We start from the raw sequence: 14,697 nt of genomic DNA, 5'->3' as shown, positions 1-14,697 counted from the left end.
GACCTGGCTCATGACTCATGGCTCATGGCAGCACTGACATTGCCCTAGGCTTTCTTTCATGCGAGAGAATAATGGTTTTGCTGTGTCTTTGCAGTGTGTGAAGGCTCTGGTCTACTATGATGCCCAGACCTGCAGATTGGATATTGGAAATGAAAAAGGAGACACAGCCCTGCACATTGCTGCACGCTGGGGTTACCAGGGTATTATAGAGACACTGCTGCAGAATGGAGCCCCCACGGAGATTCAGAACAGACTGAAAGAAACACCACTCAAGTGTGCATTGAACTCAAAGGTAGCTCTTTCCATGTCTGAGCAGCCATGTGACTATAAAAAAAAAATAACTAGCCAGGAACACGCCTTTAATCCCAGCACTCGGGAGGCAGAGGCAGGCAGATCTCTTGTGAGTTCGAGACTAGCCTGGTCTACAAGAGCTAGTTCCAGGACAGCCTCCAAAGCCACAGAGAAACCCTGTGTCAAAAAAAAAACAAACAAAAAAACAAAAAAACAAAAAAAACTAAAATCTGCTTACAGACTGGCCTTACTGAGAAAATGTAAGCTAGCATCCAAGGACAGAACCCAGTGTTGTAATTAAAGAAAAGTGGCATGAAGAGAGAAAGACACTATGCCACAGGGTTCAAGCAGAGGGGATTTTATTAGGGAAAGGGATCATAAAAAAGGGGAAAGGGGAGGGGGGAGACTGGCCTCTGGGGGCAAGAACAACAGGAGAGAGGAAAGAGGAGCAGAGAAAAGGAGAGAGAGAGAGAGAGAGAGAGAGAGAGAGAGAGAGAGAGGACAGGAGGTGGGCAGGGCCCACCCGTGGTGCTCTTAGTGGCTGCCGCTGAGGGCGTGTCCCGTCAGAACCCCAAGGACAGAACAGGTGACTGATACAGCACTCGGCTGCCATCCTATTGCTATATTCGGGCCCTTGATGTTAATGGGTTCCTGTCTGACAGAGTTTTCGGTTTTGTGAGCAGTTTCTCTCAGTGTTGTCATTATGAGCTGCCTCTGAGCACTGGGCCTGTACCAGCCAATGGACTGTGTGGGACTGAGACGGCGGCTGTGGCTGTGAAGGACAAGACCCTGCAGAGACAAACGCCATCTTCTCTCTCTTCATCTCTGCTTCTAGAAACTTCATTTTAATTTGGCCCAAATTTGAATGACTGAGTTGATAAATTAGAGACTGATCTCGGTATTTAACCCAGGCTAGCCTTGAACTCTCATTCTCCTGCCTCAGTCGCCTGAGTGCTGGGATTAACGTGCCTCCAGGCTTGGTCTCTTGAGGAAAAGGAGGTGTCCTGGGTTTTCCATCTGTCCTAGGGTGTGGAGGGTTTGCAGGACATAAGGCATGGTTTCTTTCTTTCTAAAAAAAGAAAGATTTGTTTGTTTTTTGTTTTTTGAGATAGGGTTTCTCTGTTTAACAGTCCTGGCTATCCTGGAACTAGTTCTGTAGACCAGGCTGGACTCAAACTCACAAGAGATCTACCTGCCTCTGCCTCCCGAGTGCTGGGATTAAAGGTGTGTGCTGCCACTGCCCAGCTTTTATTTTTAATTTTTAAATGGAAGATTTTTTTTTTTCAAGACAGGGTTTCTCTGTGTAACAGTCCTGGCTGTCCTGGAAATTACTTTGTAAACCAGGCTGACCTCAAACTCAAGAGATCTGCTTGTCCCCGCCTCCCAACTGCTGGGATTAAAGGCGTGTGCTGCCACCATCTGGAGGAAGATGCATCTTTTAAAAGTTAACTTATTTTCAAATGTATGTGTGTCTGTGTATATTGTATTCTTGGGGCCAGATAAATGCATCAGACCCCCTGGGACTAGAGTTACAGGCTGTTGTGAGCCACCCAACATGGCTGCTGGGAATGGAACCTAGGTCCTTGGGGAGAACAGTAAGGTGTTCCTAACTCCTGAGCCATCTCTCTAGCCCTATTCATTTTATTTTAAATTATGTGTATGCACGCCTGTCTCTGTGAATGCAGTGCCCTTGGAGTCCCAAAGAGGGCGTTGGATCTCCCCAGAGCTGAGTTACAAGTGGTTGTGAGCCACCCAACATGGGTGTTGGGAACTGAACTTGGGGCCTCATGGAAGAGCAGTCTGTGTTCTTAAGCACGGAGCCATCTCTCCAGCCCCCAGAGATTCTTGCTGTTGCCAGGTTTTCAAGCCAGCTGCAAAGGTAAATGGAATAATAAGGAAGAGAGCACCGGACTGAGACATCTGTTGTAGCCATCATCTTCAGTAGGATTCCCCAACCAGTCCCAAAGTTAGTAATAGAATATTCTAGGTCTCAAAAATGTCTCTTCAGAAGGTTCTTGTTCACAAGAGGAGAAATGGTTGCCAGGGACGGTTAGCAGACAGATCCTTTGTGAAGCCCAGCACCGCCAGTATAAAACAAACTGACATTTGGTAGAAATAGATGCCGTCTTAAACATTGTGGGAAAATTCTCAACAATTATTTTAAAATTTTAGCTTTTCTTAAAAAAAATAATGAATTATAGTGTGTGTGTGTGTGTGTGTGTGTGTGTGTGTGTGTGTGTGTGTGTGTGGTGATCAGAAATTCTCTCCTTCTAACACATAGACCCTCATCGGATGCCTTTCCTGTTCTCATTGTCCCCTAGATTCTGTCCATCCTGGAAGCCCATCGTCTGTCCTCTGAACGGAGGCCCAGGCCTTCTGAGGTAAAGTGTTTAAGTCTGTGGGGGCACTGTGCCTGCTGGTGTCACGAGCCCTGCACCCCTCCTCTAGGCCTGGCGTGTCTGTGACCATGCCCGTGTGGCGCCTTCCCACAGGTCCCTGCCCAGTCCCCTACCCGCTCCGTGGATTCCATCAGCCAGGGTTCCTCCACCTCCAGCTTCTCTTCCGTATCAACAAGCCTCAGGCAAGAAGAGGTCAGAAAGGACCACCGGGAGGTGAGCCTCCTACATGGGCAGGCCGGCCCTGGTGTCACACCGGCCAGTCGCAGCGCTGCAGGCTGGCCGGAGCTGCCTGCCTGCCTGCACCCCGCTTACCAGTTAGCTGGGTTGTTCTACTCCCAGGTGCATGCCTTTGAGATGCTCCCAGCTGCATGCCATGCTGTCTTCCCCTTTTCTGGCTCTCCTAGGTCTTTTCCCCACAGCAGTTCTTGGAATGTGTGTGCATCGAGGGATGGGGGAAGGGAGGGGACTCAGAGCCACACACAGAAGGAGACAGAGACACAGATACGGGGCAGGACAAGAAACAGACAAACTATCTTCTAAGAAAAATGTACTTGTATCAAGCTATCTGGGAGTTCTAAGTTCAGGCTCTCTGAGTATGTCCTCTGGCCCCGCCCCGTGAGCATCCCTGTTAATAGGCTGGCACAGGTCATCCCCTACAGGCTGACATGTACAGGCCTCACAAAAAGCTGGTCTACAGTCTGTCCTTTCCCTTTCATCCTTAATGCTTATTTAGTATCCACACAATCGCTCAGTCTCACCCTTCAGCAGAGGTGTGAGCCATCGTATCCCTGTGCCCGTTGCTCCTCTCGTGGGTCACTGACCACCCTGGTGGGGTCATCGCCCACCCCCAGAGCATTCTCCTGGTGGCGGGCCTCCAGTGAGCTTCATACAGAGTCACGGAAAGGACTCTGTGTGCCCAGACAGGGCCCCCAGCCTATCAGAGGCCTGGGTTGGTTCTCGGGGCGGGGGGTGTCTACTCTCTCAGGCAGGAGAGTTGAGTATATGAAGGAGTGGACCTGGGGCGGCTGGCTTCTTCAGACACCCACTGCCTTGGCTGCTCAGGAGGGTGAGGCAGGAAGACCACAACCCAAGGTTTGCTGGGGCTGTAGTGTGAGTTCGAGGCATATCCTGAACAACGTAGTGAGAAGAGAAATGTACTTGTGTTTTATATTATAAAGTAAAAAGAGCACTGGGGGTTTATCCCAGCGGCAGAGCACTCGCCTAGAATGCATGAAGGCGCGCCCTGGGCTCCTCCCTCGTAATTAGCAGTTCCGGTTTATATGAACTGGGAGGGGCTCTGTGATTCTCCATGAACAGTCTCGGGATGCATTTGAAAGCTGCCGACTGAGAGAAGGCCACCAGGTTTTCAGACCGCTAACGTCATTCCTGCTGTATTATTGAAACCGTTTCCCTGACTCACGTTTTCCTTCCATTAAGGTAGAAAAGCTTCTGAGAGCAGTTGCTGATGGAGACCTGGAAATGGTGAGTTTTTTTTTTGGAGCGTTGTCTTTCTCGTCACTGTGACAAAGCCCCTGATGCTCGTAAGGGAAGAGGAAGGGGGCTCAACCCGATGTTGTAGAGACAGCGTGGTGAAGGGACTGTGAGGCCTACTCTTCGCGTGGGGTGGACCAGGAAGCTAAGGGAACCAGAGACAACCAGGGATGGGTAGAACCCCCAAAGGCCCGCCCCTAGTGAGGACATCCCACGCCAGGTCCAGACTCTAGAAGGCTCCACAGTCTTCAGAGTGATCTGAAAAAACGCCCCAGCTAGTGAATGGGCATCTGAGACAGGAGACCAGGATTGAAATCCCAGGAAAGAGCATTTTCAAAGCTCTCAGTCTGATTGATGACTGCACTCATGTTTCTTGCCTCTGTTTGAACCTCTTGCTATGTGGCCTCTCTATAAGGTCCCCGTGGCAACTTACATGGACTTTACATGCACTTTGCATAGAATTTGCATGTACTTTGTCGTGGTGAAGCTAGACTTTCCCAGGGAGCCATCGCATAGCAAGCATGGCCTCTGCCTTCCAGACAGTGCCATTCTGGGAGTCAAAGTGATGCTGGCCAGAACCCAGACCAAGGTTACAGGAAAGGGAAGAGTGCGGAAGCCGAACAAGGCCAGGGTTGCATGAGAGAATGTGGAAATATTGGAGTCCTGGGCCGGCAGGCTTGGGGCTCTAGGATGTCACAGGCAGGGACATGGACTTACAACAGCAGCAGCCGGTAGAGACAGTCTTCTTGGGGCTCCCACCCGAAGTTTCCATTGACTTCCTGAAAGCAGCAAACCCGGAGCTCTGCATGAGTCATCTTCCAAGGGCACAGTTACAGCTTTCAGGTGTGCTTGGGGCCTGGAGCCTTGCCTGTGCTTACAGAGAACCCAGGCTTTGTTCCCAGCACCTATGTTAGTGGCTCACAACTGCCGCCTCCTCTAGTCCCCGGGGGAATCTTAACACCTGGCCTCGGTGGACATCAGGCATGCATGTGGGCACCTGGGGGACACACACATACATTAAAACAACAAATAAATCTTTTTTTTTTTTAAAGAGAGTGATTTTTTTTTTCACTGATGATTGAGTGGGGCCATGTCTGCTCTTTGGGTTGTCATTGTCACAAGACAGCTCGAGAGAAAACAGATCATTGCAGTTTACGGTTTCAGGAGACTGACCGGAGTTGTTGGGTTCTGTGCGTTTGGGCAGAACATAGTGGTGGTTGAGACTCCTGTGTGGCAAAGGAATTTTTTTCCTTGTGACAGACCAGAAGGCTCAAGAGAGGGCCTAAGAGATGGCTTAGTGAGTAGAGGGGCTTGCTGCAAAAGCCAGGTGGCCCGAGCTTGACCTAGAACCTGTGTAAGGAGAGAAGTGACTTCACAGTTGTCTTCTGCTCTGACCTCCACACTTGGGCTGTGGCATGTATGTGACAGCCCGCCCCAGTCACATGTATGCACACCCACAAACGTACATGCAATGATAGAGAGAGAGACAGGGAGCAAAGTGTTAGAGATCACACAGCCCTCCACCCGTAAATGACCTGATTCCTCCAGCCTGTGCTGGGACCCATGCATGCCCCAGTCTGGGGGTGTCTTTGCTTCTCCCCTGCATGCCGGCAGGTGGAAGTGGAAAGACCCTGGTTGGGGGGGGCGGAGTCGGGATTCTGGGGTGTGCTCTGGAGCACAGCACTGAGCACTCCTCATGAGGTTTCTCTTGGGTGGGGAGGGCGGATCTGGGGGCTGACCTGCTTAGTTGGCATACGAGTGTGCAGTCAGGGCCAGGGTCTGAAAGCCTGCCCTCCAAGCAGCTTCCGTCCGCCCCTCTGGAAAATGATAGGCTAATCCCTCTGTGCTACCCAGGGGACTTAGAGTGGCCTGCACACAGGTGGAATGCAGATTTATTGCTGGGGGACAAATGATTTTTTTGTCAGTGACCGCCGAGTTCCAAGGAGCTCCTGCTTCTCCTCTCTGCCCCACCACTAGGTTCGTTACCTTTTGGAGTGGACAGAGGATGACCTAGACGATCCGGATGAGGCTATCGGCACGGTGGATCTTGAATTATGTCATCCCTTATGCCAGTGCCCCAAGTGTGCTCCAGCCCAGAAGGTTTGGCTGTCCCTGTATCAGTGGGACAGGGTGGGGTGGGAGGCACTCGTTCTTTCTGCCTAGGAAGTTCTTTAGGCAATCCCTGAGTGACACAGGCGTCCCCTTGGGGCTGATCAGTCAGGTGATGGGCACAGCATCATCCCTCCTTGGGTCATTTTCAACCCGCCTATTACTATTTTTGAGACAGGGTTTCTCTGTGTAGCCCTGACGGGAAGTCACTCAGTAGACTGGGCTGACCTCGAACTCACAGAGATCCGCCTGCCTCTGCCTCCCAAGTGCTCGGGTTAAAGGTGTGCGCCACCCCCACCCATGTACCAGGCTTTTTATTGAACAGACTTGGTTTCCTCATTAGAATTTCATTAATTTTTTTCCCTCTGGAGCTCTTGCCTGGCATGATAAAGCATCCTTGTGGGGGGCTTACTTTATTGAAAAATTGAAGCCAGGCTTTTGGTATCTCATCTCCTTCCGAAGATGTGGGAAGTCACCCGTGGGCCGTGTTGAGCCCAGAATTTGCCTAGGAGCTGTGAGGGAACAGGGGATTTCCTGCGTTGCCACCTCTGGCTCAGTCTCTTAAGTATTAATTGCCATTTATGCCCACCCTCTGCCTTTACTAGAAACTGGCAAAGGTTCCTGCTAGTGGGCTTGGTGTGAATGTGACCAACCAGGACGGCTCCTCTCCCCTGCATATGGCTGCCTTGCATGGCCGGACGGACCTTGTCCCCCTCCTGTTGAAGCATGGTGCCTACTCGGGTGCCAGAAACACAAGCCAAGCTGTGCCGCTCCACCTGGCCTGCCAGCAGGGACACTTTCAGGTATGAGCCCCATCTCCCAGGAAGCAGAGCCGAGCTTGATTTTTGCCAAGGTCCTCACTTGACGACACTGCCCTGGGGCGGGGCTCAGGGAAGCCCCAGGGACAGTGCATTTCTCTTCTTCCCACAAATGGGACCACACACCTGGGGTGGTACCGGCGCCCTCCTCGCCGCCAATCAGACTGAAACAAGAGTGAGTGTCCTCTCTCACGGAGCTGGCCACTACACTCCCTTTAGATCTGCAGAATAGCTCAGTATTTTATAAAGTACAATCAAGACCCTGTATGGCAGTCCAAGGCAGAAGTGGGCAATGATTGATTAGCTTTCATTTTGTTTTGAGATAGGGTCTTAGTACGTCACTCAGCGTGGTCTCAAACTTTCAATGCTCCTGCCTCAGCCTCCTGAGTGCCGGGATTACTGCTGTGTGCCTTCACGCCTGGCTTTGAAGCTAGTAGCTTCCTGAAGTCCGTTTTCTTAGGGAAGTTGTCTGTGTGTTTATGTTTTCCTTTGCCTTGGGATGCTCCACTGTGGGGTATTAAAGGCAGGAGCATCTCTGGCAGATAACCGACCAGCAGACCGCTTCCCACCATGCGTTGGGAGCAGTGGCTGCATCTCTCCTTAGGTAGCTATAAAGATGGAACCCCCAGTGCCTGGTGCATCGTGGGTGCAGAGCTCCCCCACTTGCCCCCAGAGCATTAGTCATCTCCTTTCTCCAGAGGGTCCATTTCACCTGAAAAGAAATAGTTCTTCTCCTGGATTACAGTTAACATTGAAGTTTTTCTTCTCCGCACTAGGTAGTGAAATGTCTCTTAGATTCCAATGCAAAACCTGATAAAAAGGACCTCGGCGGGAACACGCCCCTCATTTACGCCTGTTCTGGTGGCCACCATGAAGTTGCTGCACTATTGCTGCAGGTAAGAGCCCTCTCCTCCCTGCCATACCAGGCTCCCCTCCCCCCCCCACAGGGTTTCTCTGTGTAGCTCTGGCTGTTCGGAACTCAGGGGTCCGACTGCCTCTGCCTCCCGAGTTCTGGGATTAAAGGCGTGTGCCACCACGGCCTGGCTGTTTTTATAGTTTTTGAAGATTTATTTATTTTATGTGTATGTATGTATGTATGTATGTATACCATGTATATGCAGTGCCCATAGAGACCAGAAGAAGGCCAAGGGTCCCCTGGAACTGGAGTTAACAGGCAGTTGTGAGCTGTCTGACGTGGGTGCTGGGAACTGAACTCAGGTCCTCTGCAAGAGCAGTGCACACTCTAAACCACAGAGCCATCCCCCAGGCCCACACAAGGCTTTTGAAAACCCTGCCTATGCCTACCTGTCTCTGGGATGATGAATTGTGTGCCTGCATTTCTGCTTGCGATTCTGAGGCAGAAGGGCCAGTGTCAGGGACACAGCGCTGCTTCAGCAGAAGGTCTGGACCCGGCCTTAGCACCGTGAGGAATGTCCGTGCCCTGCTTTCCTCTTTCGAAAAGTAGCACGCGTCGGTGGTAGATCAGAGACCGAAGAAGCAGGGGCCCGATGCTTCCTTCTCACACCCCACACGCTGGAAACAAGACATGGGTCCAAGTGAGGCATGGTGCCCCATACCTGTAATCCTAGCACTTGGAAGGCTGAAGGAGAGGGGTTGAGAGTCCCAGGCCAGTCTGGGCTGCTGCATAGAGGGACTCCATCTCAAAATACTCATAACACAAGAAAGAAAACCAAATGTGCACTTTTTAGATTATTGTTTAGATTGTTGTTATGTTTTGTTTGTGTCAAAAATTGTTGCTTGAGACCTTGGCCTGATACAGTGGCCCCCTCTGCGATCACTGTGCTTGAGAGACTGAAGCCAGCCTAGGCCACTTAGTGAGGCCAACTCAAAAACAGAACAGAACAAACTACCCAGCGCCCCTGGAGTTTTGGTGGCCAGCACAAATACTCCAAATGCAACAGTGTCACTGTTTAACTCACTGTTAAATGGTGGCTGTTCCTCTGTGCACCCTGAGAAGCACCCCAGTGCACACCCTCACGTGTAAATCCCGTTTGCTTAGTGGTTTTGTTGTTGTTATTGTTTTGATCCACAGCAATTTAAGAAAATATTTTTTCTGTTTAACACAGGAAATTGTTGTTAAAAAGAAAATTGTGGCTTAAAGTCTTGATTTGGGGACTAAAGAGATGGCTCAGCAGTTAAGAACCATGGGTCTCGAAGAGGACCTGACTTTGGTTCCCGACATTATATCAGGTAGCTCACAACCACTGGAAAGGAGAGCCCAGGGGACCTGCTGCTTCTGGCTTCAATAGGCACCAAGGTTCTCACGCACAGACTCACACAAACATAATTAAAAATTGAAGGAAAAGGCAAAAAAAATCCAATTTGTTTTTTAAAAATTTTATAGTGGACCTGTAATCCTAGTACCCAGGAGACCTGAGTTTGAGGCCAGCCTGGTCTACATAGTGACATCATCTCAAAATCAGATCTTTTTTTTTCTTTCTTTCTTTCTTTCTTTCTTTCTTTTTTTTTTTTTTTTTTTTTTTTTTTTTTTTTTTTTGAGACAGGTTCTCATTGTGTAGCTCTGGCTGGCCTTGAACTCACTGTGTAGACATGCTGGCCTCAAACTCAAAGAAATAGGCTTACCCCTGCCTCCTGAGTGCTAGCATTAAAGGTATATATCACTACTACCCTGTCTTTAGAAAATAATTTTATGGACCTGGGAGACAGCCCAGCAGGTAGAAGTGCTTGCTTGTGCAAGCCCAGCTACCTAAATTCTAAATTCCACCCCTAGAATCCAGGTGAAAAGTAGATGCTCTGGAGCCAGAGAGATGCTTCGGCCATATTAAGAACACTTTCTTTTTTCTTTTTTGTTTTGTTTTGATTTTTTTTTTTTTGAGACAGGGTTTCTCTGTGTAGCCCTGGCTGTCCTGGAACTCAATCTGTAGACCAGGCTGGCCTTGAACTCAGAGATCCGCCTGCCGCTGCCTCCTGAGTTCTGGAACTAAAGGCGTGCCCCACCGTATCCAGCTAATTGACTGTTCTTTCAGAGGATCCAAGTTCAGTTCCTAGCACCCACATAGTGGCTTACACCCATCAGTGTTCTGGGGTATTTGGACCCTTTTCTGGCCTCCAAAGCAACCAGGCATGCACACAATTCACATACATGCACACTGGATGCCCTGTGGTTCGCGCCTATAATCCCAGCACCCTTACCTCGATATGGGAGGTGGGGGCAGGAGAACCAGCAAGATGTTCCCTTGTGTGGTGAAGCCACAGGAAGGGGAGACCCTGCCTCAAAAACAAGGCCGAGGCAGAGATCAACTCCCAGAGACTCTTTTCTGACCGCCCTATTCCTGCTGTGGTATACATGTACTTCCACCAATAGCTACATTTCTGAAAAGTAATTTTTAAAAAACATTTATTTCCTTATTTTTATTACGTATACAGTGTTCTGTCTGCATGTCTGCCTATACGCCAGCAGAGGGCACCAGATCTCATTACAGATGGTTGTGAGCCACCGTGTGGTTGCTGGGAATTGAACTCAGGACCTCTGGAAGAGCAGTCAGGGCTCTTAGCCTCTGAGCCATCTCTCCAGCCCCCCCTGAAAAGTAATTTTATGGTGGGCAGTCACACAGATTCTGCATCTCCTGTCCTGTCTCTCTCCTAGCATGGAGCCTCCATCAATGCTTCCAACAACAGAGGCAACACGGCCCTGCACGAGGCAGTGATGGGAAGACACGCCTTGGTGGTGGAGTTGCTTCTGTTTCACGGAGCGTCTGTTGACATCCTGAACAAGAGGCAGTACACGGCTGTGGACTGTGCAGAGCAGGTGACACGGAGCGCGTGTGCACTGAGGCAGCGCCATGCTCCCCGAAGCACACTGTGGATCCCTTGTGTTCAAACCAGATGTGAGGTGGCAGCAGCCAGGGTCCTGGGTGTCCTGTGCTGAGTGAGCATGCCAGACGTCCACTGGCCAGGCCAGATACTAGCCACTGTCACCTGGTTGGACGTGCTCAAAGTGCCGGTGCTCATCCTTTCTAGGGTAGTTCGAGAGGCCCAAGTGAAGGAGGGGTATGTACCAGTGGCCACTGTTAGACACCTTGGTCTAGGACACACAGATGCTGTCACATCTGGGAAGTGGCAGGGTAGATGCCGTTCTGGATTTGCCAGCCCTGTGGCATCATGGAAAGTTTTAATTTGTGGATTTAAGTCCCTCAGATTCTCAAGGAATTTAGATCCCCACCCCACTACTCTCTCCAGTCAATCATGGGAAAGACAGTTGCTTTCCTCTGTTGCTGTCTTCAAGGGAAATCTTGGCTTTAAACCCCAAAAGGACAGCTACTTGGTTGTTGATTGACCCAATAGAGATGATAAAGTCACCTATAAATCCAACCTAATTGTAGGTTTATTTAACTTTTAAGGGTAGAGGCATGGCTTAGTGGGTATACCCCCTGCCTAGAATCGCTTAGTGAGGGGCTGGGGTGTGACTCAGTGGGAGAGCCCCTGCCTAGAATCCCTTAGTGAGGGGCTGGAGGTGTGGCTCAGTGGTAGAGCCCCTGCCTAGAATCCCCCAGTGAGGGGCTGGAGGTGTGGCTCAGTGGTTGAGCCCCTGCCTAGAATCCCCCAGTGAGGGGCTGGGGGCGTGGCTCAGTGGTAGAGCCCCTGCCTAGAATCCCCCAGTGAGGGCTGGAGGTGTGGCTCAGTGGGAGAGCCCCTGCCTAGAATCCCCCAGTGAGGGGCTGGGGCGTGGCTCAGTGGGAGAGCCCCTGCCTAGAATCCCCCAGTGAAGGGCTGGAGGTGTGGCTCAGTGGGAGAGCCCCTGCCTAGAATCCCCCAGTGAGGGGCTGGGGTGTGGCTCAGTGGGAGAGCCCCTGCCTAGAATCCCCCAGTGAGGGGCTGGGGGTGTAGCTCAGTGGTAGAGCCCCTGCCTAGAATCCCCCAGTGAGGGGCTGGGGGTGCAAGGGCCTGGTTAACATCCCTAGCACCTCAAAAGGAAACACTTGCAAATATTTCCTCTCATTGTCTTAGTCTAGAGATGGTGTGTTGAGTGGAGGGTGGTGGTGAATTTTGGCTATCCTTGAAGTATCGGTGAGGGTCGATATTACTTACCAGATAACATTTAACTTTCTGTTTAGAACTTTCTCAGAGATGGATGGTGCCAAGTATGTTCTATTATGGATTGGGCGGTGGCTCCTGAGCAGTCACCTGATAACCATATAGTAGCAGCCCTCTGTGTTCACCCCAACTGTGTGCAGCAGCTTAATGTCAGGCTGGGGTTCCTGTGAAGGCCAGAGCTTCTCCTAAATGAAGAATGCGATCTTTGAAACAGAGTTTGACTGTTGCCCAGGCTTGAACTCCTGAGCTCAAGCTGTTCTCATCCTCAGCCCCAAGTGCTGGGACAATGGGCATGGGGCAGGGTCTGGATGTGTTTTCATTGCTGTTTTTTTTTTTTTTTCAGAGCTTTCTTAGAGCGAGGGTTCAGTCACCCCAGTATATTATATTTAGATGGAAACCCGAGTAACAGTCTGCTGAGAAAACATTAAAACTGCTCAATGCCTTTCCCTCTTTTACATTGCAGGATTCAAAGATAATGGAGTTGCTGCAGGTAGTGCCAAGTTGTGTTGCATCATCATTAAACAATGTCACCGAGACGGACCACAAGGAAGGTGTGACCGTTAAGATCAGGAAAAAGTGTCAGTGCTTCTAAATTCTCCATCTGGAAATTCATGAGTAGTTGGTGCATTTCAGAGAGGGAGGGGGGAATGGGGGAATGAGAGAGAGAGAGAGAGAGAGAGAGAGAGAGAGAGAGAGAGAGGAAAAGAGGGAGAGAGGAGAAAACGTGTGTGTGTGTGTGTGTGTGTGTGTGTGTGTGTGTGTGTGTGTATGAGAGAGACAGAGACAGAGAGGGAGGGGGCAGGAAGGGGGATCAACCCTGGGGGTCACTCCTCAGGAGCCGCCCAGCTTGTATTTCAGAGGGTCTCCCACTAGGCTGGGGCCTCTGGAGTAGGCTAGGCTGGCTGGCCATTAAAGAAGGACTCTACCTGTCTCTGCTTCCCCAGTGCTAAGATTGCAAGTGTGCACCACCACACCTGGCCTGCATCTGTGTCTGTGTACCATGTATGTGTGTGCTTGGTGCCCTTGGAGCCTAGAAGAGGGCCTCAGATGCCCTGGGACTGGAGTGACCACTGGGCACCAAACCAGGGTCCTCTGGAAGAGCAGCCAGTGTTCTGACCACTGAGCCTTTGGTCCTGGGGCAGGAACTCAGATCTTCATTCTTCCATGGCAAGCGCTTTACCAACCAACCGAGCTGTCTCCCCAGCCCTTCAGGATTTTTGTGGTGTTGGGCATGAACCTATGGCTTCACGGGTGCCAAGCAGGTGCTCCACTGCTGAGCCACGCCCCCAGCCCTGTTTTCATTTCATTACAAATGAAAAGTTTAATTAATTATCGTCACGGCGGGGAGGAGTGCGGGGACCATAGAAACCATGCTAGATCCTGATTCATCAGGCGAGGAGCTGTTTTTGAACAAAATGGTTTCATGGTTGTATTAAAGGGTGGAGCATTAGGAAGGGTGAGAACCACTGCACTATGGGTGTTTCCTTTCTCCGCTGGGATGAGGGTGTAACCCAGAACCTGGCACATTGCAGGCCACTTCCTGCCACACCTGCCCTCTTAAGATCTTGTTAGTTATGTACATATGTGCATGTCTGTATGTGCACACAGGTGCAGGTGCTCATGGAGTCCAGAAGGGGGCGACAGGTCCCTTGGAACCACAGTTCCGGGTGGCTGTGAGTCAGTCACCTGCCAACCAAAGTGTGTCCTTTCTAAGAGCAGTAATACACCCTCTAACCACTGAGCCATCTCGCTAGCCTTTCTTGGTTTTAATTTGCAGGGCATCAAGGCTGATGGTTACTAGTGTCTGAGTACTCCCTTTTTAAGAAGGTTATTTAAAAGGGATTGTTTTGTGAGCTTTTCAAATTGAGTTTGAATACAGTTGCAACCACATAGATAAACCCACTTGCAATTCCTAGGTAATCCCAGGGTGGCCTTTGAAATAACCGGCCACAGCTGAGGAGCATCAGTATAAAGACTTAGCTCTGTCTTACCAGGGTTTGCCTCGCAAGGAACAGCTCTGTACCAGGTTTAAAGCAGATTCCGCACTGTTTTCTAGATTTTTGTTAAGCTAGGAAATCACAGAACTTGTATGTGCTACAGGTTTTTTGTTTTGTTTTTCGAGACATGGTTTCTGTGTGGCCCTGGCTGTCCTGAACTCTCTCTGTAGACCAGGCTGGCCTTGAACTCACAGAGATCCACCTGCTGCTAGGATTAAAGCTGTGCACCACCACAATCCAGCAGGTGCTACAGTTTTAAAGTTCTCTTTTACTTATGAAATCTTCATGTATTTTACTGTTCCCCCCACAGGGAATCCCAGAATGTACAATCTGCCAGAAGAGCCTTTTAGGAGACAGTTTTGCCTCATTAACCCCGGGGGGCGGTTCCAGTGAGTAATTAGTTCAAGTTGACTTTGGTTTTGACCCGGGGTTAGCCTCCAGGGGATGCTGGGATACCTGTGGCTTTATCTGTGCATGCAATGCTGCCCTCTTGTGTCCAGCGGGAGGCTTTGTACC

The 14,697-nt window shown here is 50.3% G+C and overlaps 1 protein-coding gene across 4 annotated transcripts in view; it reads left to right on the top strand.

Annotated features, from left to right (window-relative positions):
• Positions 1-14,697, top strand: part of Ankrd27 (ankyrin repeat domain 27) — a 51,894-nt gene that overhangs the window by 34,526 nt on the left and 2,671 nt on the right. For all 4 annotated transcript variants that reach the window (XM_035449207.1, XM_027430294.2, XM_027430293.2 and 1 more), the window contains exons 18-27: positions 95-292; positions 2,613-2,672; positions 2,784-2,903; positions 4,128-4,172; positions 6,159-6,281; positions 6,896-7,093; positions 7,885-8,004; positions 10,737-10,898; positions 12,648-12,762; positions 14,492-14,570. In XM_035449207.1, coding sequence (XP_035305098.1) covers positions 95-292; positions 2,613-2,672; positions 2,784-2,903; positions 4,128-4,172; positions 6,159-6,281; positions 6,896-7,093; positions 7,885-8,004; positions 10,737-10,898; positions 12,648-12,762; positions 14,492-14,570 — 1,220 coding nt within the window. The remainder of the gene's footprint in view (positions 1-94; positions 293-2,612; positions 2,673-2,783; positions 2,904-4,127; positions 4,173-6,158; positions 6,282-6,895; positions 7,094-7,884; positions 8,005-10,736; positions 10,899-12,647; positions 12,763-14,491; positions 14,571-14,697) is intronic.

This window comes from Cricetulus griseus, chromosome 9, assembly GCF_003668045.3.
Source record: "Cricetulus griseus strain 17A/GY chromosome 9, alternate assembly CriGri-PICRH-1.0, whole genome shotgun sequence".
NCBI lineage: Eukaryota > Metazoa > Chordata > Mammalia > Rodentia > Cricetidae > Cricetulus > Cricetulus griseus.
The sequence above is the reverse complement of the archived record's forward strand: the minus strand, read 5'-3'. Positions and strand labels throughout refer to the sequence as shown.